The sequence below is a fragment of the Oryzias melastigma genome, unplaced genomic scaffold (assembly GCF_002922805.2).
Source record: "Oryzias melastigma strain HK-1 unplaced genomic scaffold, ASM292280v2 sc00290, whole genome shotgun sequence".
Classification (NCBI taxonomy): domain Eukaryota; kingdom Metazoa; phylum Chordata; class Actinopteri; order Beloniformes; family Adrianichthyidae; genus Oryzias; species Oryzias melastigma.
Window position 1 is genome coordinate 251525 of NW_023416908.1, and position 7136 is coordinate 258660.

General features: G+C 44.8%; 1 protein-coding gene across 1 annotated transcript in view; it reads right to left on the reverse strand.

The window, feature by feature from the left end:
* gabrd (gamma-aminobutyric acid type A receptor subunit delta) overlaps nt 1-6669 on the reverse strand; it is a gene marked incomplete at its 5' end in the record, with an annotated part of 10810 nt that extends 4141 nt beyond the window's left edge. Inside the window, 7 exon segments of the mRNA XM_024264963.1 lie at nt 1617-1825; nt 2633-2788; nt 3104-3241; nt 3321-3403; nt 3471-3691; nt 5241-5308; nt 6554-6669. Of these exon segments, the coding sequence (XP_024120731.1) occupies nt 1617-1825; nt 2633-2788; nt 3104-3241; nt 3321-3403; nt 3471-3691; nt 5241-5308; nt 6554-6669 (991 nt within the window).
* Nucleotides 6670-7136: the final 467 nt, after the last annotated feature.

The following is a 7136-nucleotide window of genomic DNA, read 5'->3' on the forward strand; positions in this document are numbered from 1 at the left end:
GATCGCCCACGCTCCCACTCTTGATCGTGGACCACGCCCCCGACACCATCCTGCATCTCTGAGTGAAAGTGATTCCTGCTGGGTCGTCTGTTCTCCTGCTCCTGGTCGTGGACTGGACTTCTGCTTCGTCTTGACTGTGGACTTCATCATCCCTCAGCTCCATCTGAATGAACTCTTTGTTGTAGAAGTTAATCTTTATTTAATAGTTCTGGTATCTCCTGTCCGTCCTGAGATAGGATCTCTCCTTCATGTAGGAATCCCTAAGGTTTCTTCTTTTTTCCTAACACAGGTTTTTTAGGAGTTTTTCCTCACCGGGAGGGAGGGTCTAAGGGCAGGGACAACCAGTTTATTTAGTCTGTTTAGTTTTTAACTATTGTTCATATTTTATGATTAATTTTCTGCATCTGTAAAATTACCTGCATGAAGTCTGATGAGGCGAATTTTCTTTGTGATATTGGGCTATTTCGGCCAGAGCGGCCGTGGTGCAGCGGTAGGGCGGTCGACTCCTGATCGGTAGATTGCGGGTTCGATTCCCGCCTTGCCCGCCCATGTGTCGAAGTGTCCTTGGGCAAGACACTGAACCCTGAATTGCCTCTGGTAGAAGGTTGGCACCAGTGTTCAGCAGCGTAGCCACCACCAGTGTGTGAATGGGTCTGACTGTGCAGCGCTTTGGGCCATTGAAGGAGGGTAGAAAGCGCTATGTATACAAAAATTACCAGATAAATAAAACTGAATTCAATGACTGTTCAGCTGCTTTTGTTGGTCGTATTTTTGAAGCCACATTTATGAAGTCTTGTTTTCATATGTGGATCCTTTGTCCCAGGACTTCTTGGCTTGGTCTGGGGTTGTGGCTGCACTGCTCGCCCTTGCTGGGGCAGTTGGGGTGTCACGACTGTGGAGTGGACCCCGTTCCTGTTGGGTGTGACTGAGCTGCTGCTGGTCAAAGAGATTGTTTCCTCAGAGCAGAGCCAAGCCTTACGTCTGTTTTTAAATACTTGTAGTCATTTATTCATGCTATATGCATTGTGTTTGGGTCATAGAGTGTGAATAGAGGGAAGTGGGGCAGGGGGTTTGGTTTAGTTTTTTTCTTTTAATTTTCTGTTTATATTTAATTGTAAAACGATTTCAGCTTCATGCTTGGAAAGTGCTTTTGATGAATAAAGATTGATGGATCGATCGATTGCTTAGTTGGTCGGTCAATTGATTGATAAACAAGTCAGGTCAGATCAGATTGAGGTCAGACTTTTCTTCTGTTCAGCCAAATGTCCATATAAAATGTGAACAAGTTGTAACATTAAAACTACAGCTGATTTACTGGGGATGAAAAAAAAAATGACGCTGTGATTAGCAAACTAATTAAAAATAAAAACATGTAATTTTACATGCAATAAAAGCCGAACTTGGGTTGAGTTGCTCAGGCCTGTCTCATAACATAACAAAAGCACTATTACACCAAAGCCTCATCCCCTCTTGGCTCTGTGGAGACAGACGTCTGAGCTGAAGGTTGGAGGGATGGATCTGACAGCGCCAAGGCTCCGGGTCTGACCCGGGTCTGTATTTGTAGGCTCATCACTCAAACGCTGCTCATTGTTGTCTCCTGACAGTGACGTCCTCACCTCGGAGCTGAGCTTGGCTTTCACCTTGGTTTTCTCTTTCAACCGGTAATCGGCGTTGTAGTGAGCAAAGGCGTACTCGATGAGGGCCGCAAACACGAAGACGTAACAGATCCAGAAGTACACGTCCAGGGCTTTGATGGCAGACGCCCGCGGCAGCGAGGAACGCGCGCTCACCATCAAGGTCGTCATTGTGAGAACCGTTGTGATCCCTGCAGGAGAGCACACAGGACTCATGTGATAACTTTATTAGTCTGTGGAAGCGGCTTTTTCATGTTTTTATTCTGAAAATATGTCAGTCTTCATGCATGAAACTCTAACAGTTCGTCTTCCTGTGAGATTCAGACATGAGAACCTCCGATCAGTGCAGAAGAGAGCCGTTCACCAGTCCTTACCTCAGTTAGGGAACTGGCCCTCTAGTTAGGAATGCTTTCTTCAAGTTATTAGCTGATGATTTTTGTAGAAAAAGGTTTGTTGGACTAAAGAGGCAGAAAGAGCATTTACTGTTTCTGTTCAGGATCAGGATAAACAGGATATCTTTTTTATCCAAATTCTAAACAGAAGTCCTGCAGCCCAACTTTAGCTTAGATCAAAGGGGGTGTTTGGACTTCCAGATTGAAGTTCACTTGTAAATTATTGTAAGATAACTGGAGCCAGGTCAGTACATAAGGAAACATAAGGAAACTACCAGGTGGTTTGAGTCGTTCAGGATTAATCCAGAATAGAAAACTTCAATTTTTAATTTTAGCCCCGCGGTTAGATTTAGTCACCATGGTAACTGGTGTGAGTGTCTGTAAGATACTTTTATGTTTGATATTGAGCAGAGATGGGGGTGTGGGGTATGTTGATCACCAAGTAGCAGCTGAAAACAGCTTTCCTGGGGGTTCCAAGACTCCTCACAACTAAATGACCCTTTTGATGACATCATAACTGGTCGAGACCACGAGGATCAGAGTTGGGCTTCAGTTTGGCTCACGTAACCTCCATAAAAACCAGGAGAGCTTCAAACACAAACCAACCTAAGGTCACACGAGCAGGAACGGCTGATTGGCTGATCCAGAAGGACACCCAGGACATGGCGACCAGCAGTATGGAAGGCATGTACGACTGGATGATATAGACGCCTCTGTTGCGCCTCAGCTGGAAGCGAAGGCTGAGTCTCGGAAATCGTCCCGCTGCAGGAAAAAAACGGTTGTTTAAATGCTCCCCATCAATGCATGTGCTTTTCAGTGTCTAGTCAGCTCAATTCTGCTTCAAGTGGAGACATTTCAAAATGTAAGACGTGACAGAAGGAGTTTTAAAGGCTTCTCAGCAGAAAATCCAGTCATCTCCTAAATCTTCTGTCTGCGTCAGCAGCAAACTTCTCTTCATCTATTCAGTTTTCTAGAACATCACTGCCTGCTGGTTTCAGAATTCATTCATATTAAAAATAATTCATGATGTATAAAACTTTCATCTCTCAGGAAGGTCAAGTGGATGGTTCTGCTCACCAGACTTGAAATTCATCATCTCTGTAACAAAGCGATAATCCGTGATGGTGAACTGGGACAACTCCAGTTTATCGAGGCCGTGGATGTGTCTCTGACTGTCTGACCAGTGATACACTATGTCCTCTGAGGAGTAGCCATCTTGGGAGGAAGTAAACACACAGCAGATCGTTAGTGCATTCAGATGATTGGTTGATGATGTCACTGAACTGCCACTCACAGCTCTCCAAGTCCAGCATGCACTCCTGCTCATCCATAGGGTACTTGGTTAGGTCCATGTCACATGCCACCGTTGAGGTGATCCTGGGAAGAAAGTTCATGTGCAGTAGAACCAGCAGAAGGAGACAAAAAAGCAGAGACTAGACCGTACCGGCTGCTGTACAGGATGACCCCATTCGGCTGCAGGCGGATCAGCTTGTTCTCCACCGTCACGTCATGAAACCACGCCGATTTGGCGTTAACGATGAAGGTATCTGGAAGCCACAACTTGTCCACAAAACGGCTGTCCAGGCCCAGAGTCTTGTTGGTGTGATTGTAGGACAGGCGGTCATCATGCCAGCTCTGCCTCAAGAAGACGGTCATGGTGTACTCCTGCCGAGACCACGAGAGGATAGAAACCAACAAAGTCTGTCAGGACTCCAGTCAGTAGTGAACTACAAAATATAATAAAGCAACTAGAAAAAAATCTCAACAAAGAAGTATTCAACCATCAGCCTTTCATGTCCAAACAGAGCAAAATAAACAAAATATTTTCAGTCAGCAGTATAAGAGCTCTGTGAATATTATCAAAAAGATGCATAAAATCGCTGCAGGGAAGCTTTTTTTCTTAAGTTTCATATTCCTCATTAAGGAACCCAATGTTCCCGGAACATGAGGAGTCAAATCAACTTCAGTACTTTATTTCAGTAGAAATGATGACTTACAGACCCACTATAATGAAATGGTGTTTTCAACATATTCTGATAGAATTGTTCTCATGATGGAGGACATATGAAATAATTTCAGATTAAAACTAAGTTTCTAGGGATAACTTTATTCAAATTGTGTTGGACTGGATGAAAATCTGTCACTTGAAAAAGTCCAGGTTTGTGATGCAGCAGCAGATTTATCTCTGCTTTTTGGAGATGATGTTGTTCTGTTGGCTCCGTCGATCCGGGACCTCCAGCATGCATTGGAGTGGTTTGCAGCTGAGTGTGAAGCAGCTGGGATGAGGGTCAGCACCGCTAAGTCTGAGGTCATGGTTCTGGACCGGAGAAAGGTGGTTTGCTCTCTGTCGGTGGGTGGAGTGCTCCTACCTCAGGTGGAGGAGTTTAAATATCTTGGGGTCTTGTTCACGAGTGAGGGAAGATCAGAGCGTGAGACTGACCTATGGTCATGAGCTCTGGGTCATGACTGAAGGAACGAGATCCCGACTACAAGCAGCTGAAATGAGTTTCCCCTGGAGGGTGTCTGGACGCTCAATTAGAGAGCTCGGAGTAGAGCCACTTCTCCTCCACATCGAGAGGAGGCAGTTGAGGTGGATCAGAAATCTGGTCCGGTTGTCTCCTGGACGCCTCCTTGGAGAAGTGTTCCGGGCTTGTTGCACTGGCCTGAGGCCCCTGGGAAGACCTAGGACATACTGGAGAGACTATGTCTCTCGACTGGCCTGAGAACGAATCAGGCTCCCCCCAGAGGAGCTGGAGGAAGTGGGCGGGGAGAGGGAAGTCTGGACATCTTTGCTTAGACTGCTGCCCCCGCGACCCAGATGAGCGAAGGAAGATGGATGGATAGATGGATAACAATTACAAAACACAAAAGCAATGTACTAAAAATTGTGGTTCCTTCCTTTGGGCAGTTCAGTTTTTCACTGTCAGACTCAAGTTTTTCTCCTTTGATTTTTTTCTATTGATGTTGCTTTTTAAACTAACGGTAACCATTCAGTGTTTTGGCTTGTTTGGTGAAGTTGCCATTCCTGCCCACAATGCAATGCATGCTGGTAATGTGATCTATGGGGGTCTATCATGAACTGCTATCATGTGACAGCTCAGCAGTGTGTCACACAGGTTCACACTTTCAGAAGACAGAAAATCTTTGATCTTTCAGTAAAATGTTGGAGATCATAAATATTTTCAGGCTGAAGAAGAAAAAAAATTCAGATTACCATGTTGGCTTCAGAGATGTGGTCTATGCTAGCCACTTCAATCGCCATGGCAACATTCACTGGAGGGCCTGTAGAGGAAAAGGTAAGAAAGCAGCAAACAAGCAGCATCCTCATGTAAAAGCACGTCTGAATGCACAAACCCCGCCCACTTCACCACCCCTCCCTATCTATTCAAACACAGATGAAGCATCGTCCAGTTTAACCATGCAGAGCAGGCGAAGCTGACAGGTTCTCACCATGCACAAACACTCAAATACATATCTGCAGATACACACACAGACGAATACACAGGCAAACAAACAGATGCATACAAATACAGAAGATACAAACCCACAAAGGCATACTTGTAGAACACCCCCTCCTGCTCCCACATGCTTGCAGGTGTCCACTAGGCTTGTTTTCACCCAACAGTTTGCCATGATTAGCATAATTAGCATGGAGTGTGTTTCTGTGACGCGTTGCCATGCAGAGCTGGATGAGGCTGTTCGGCTGAACATTAAGGAATCACACTCTGTTATTCCACATCATTTAAAGCCCCCAGACCTTCCCCTGGAAACCAGTTTGCTGAATGATGAGACAAAGTTTGAAAAATATCTTTAAAAACTCCTTTGCTGTATTTCTACCACAAAACCACGTGTGGTTTTTATTTCTTTCTTTAAAGAACGTGCCAGAGAAATATTGGTCTCCCAGCAGTTTTGAACATGCAGTTTTTGAAGCACAATGAGTCTGAATATTTTTTGGAGACAGAAACTCTCAATCCTTCTGCATTAAAACATTTGTGTGTTGCAGCAAAACTGATGATCAGAGCCAAAATCTACCATAAATAAAAACAGAACAGACACTGTAATGCTTGTTTGTAAAGAAACAAACTCTTACAACTATTGTTTCTGCAGAATGCATATCCTTTAAATATTTCTATTTCTGAGATAACTAGCAGAGTCATGGGGGGAACTAAATCAAGACGATGAACTGAAATAACAGACGTGATTCCCTAATAGTCCCATCAGAACCACAGAATGATCCTAGCAGAGCTCTAGGATCGGTTTAACTGAGTTAAGCTGTGAGACTGAGAAATCTGTCGCTGTGGTTGTTGGATCTTTCACATGTAGCAGCTATTCTTAGCAGAGTTTCAGAGGGTCATCGGGATCACAAGCTCCTCCACTCTCAAACTGGTGCTCGGAGAGTCGCCCGTCCAGGATCATTTGGAATCGTGAAGGAAGACAAATGTGAAGGTTGTGTTCTGCTAAGGATGGCTGTAAATGTGAGGGTGTGAACTGCAACCCAACACCACAAGCAGTAGATCTCATACTCACCTCCTATCCCAGGGCGAAAATTTCTGGCATAGCCCTTCATTAAATCATCCAGATTAGGTAGCCAGGAAATTTCAATGTCTGTCCCTACATAATCCCCAATGTCGCTCAGCATGGCCCTATAGGAGACAAGCACAGCAGCATAAGAGGATGCTCCCAAACAGAACTCATCCACAGGAAAACTGATTCACTTCTTGGAAGAGAAAAAAACAAAACAGTTGTTTTACTCAAAAATCAGCAACATGCGAATAAAAGCATCAATTCTCACTGGACAGAAGTTCAAAAGTCCTTAAACTACAAAAGCAAAGCCACTGATTTTAATACAACTTTATGACGGTGAAGAGTCCATCCTGGAAACAGGCTGTACTGTACTCTAGCTCAGTGTTTCCCAACCCTGGTCCTCAGGGCACACTGTCCGGCGTTTTTTTAATCCAACCCTGCTCAAACACACCTGCCGTTGATGACCACCATTGTCAGGCTTCTGCTGAGCCTGATGATGAGCTGAATCAGGTGTGCATAAGCAGAGCAACATGGAAAACATGCAGGATAGTGTGCCCCGAGGACCAGGGTTGGGAAACACTGCTCT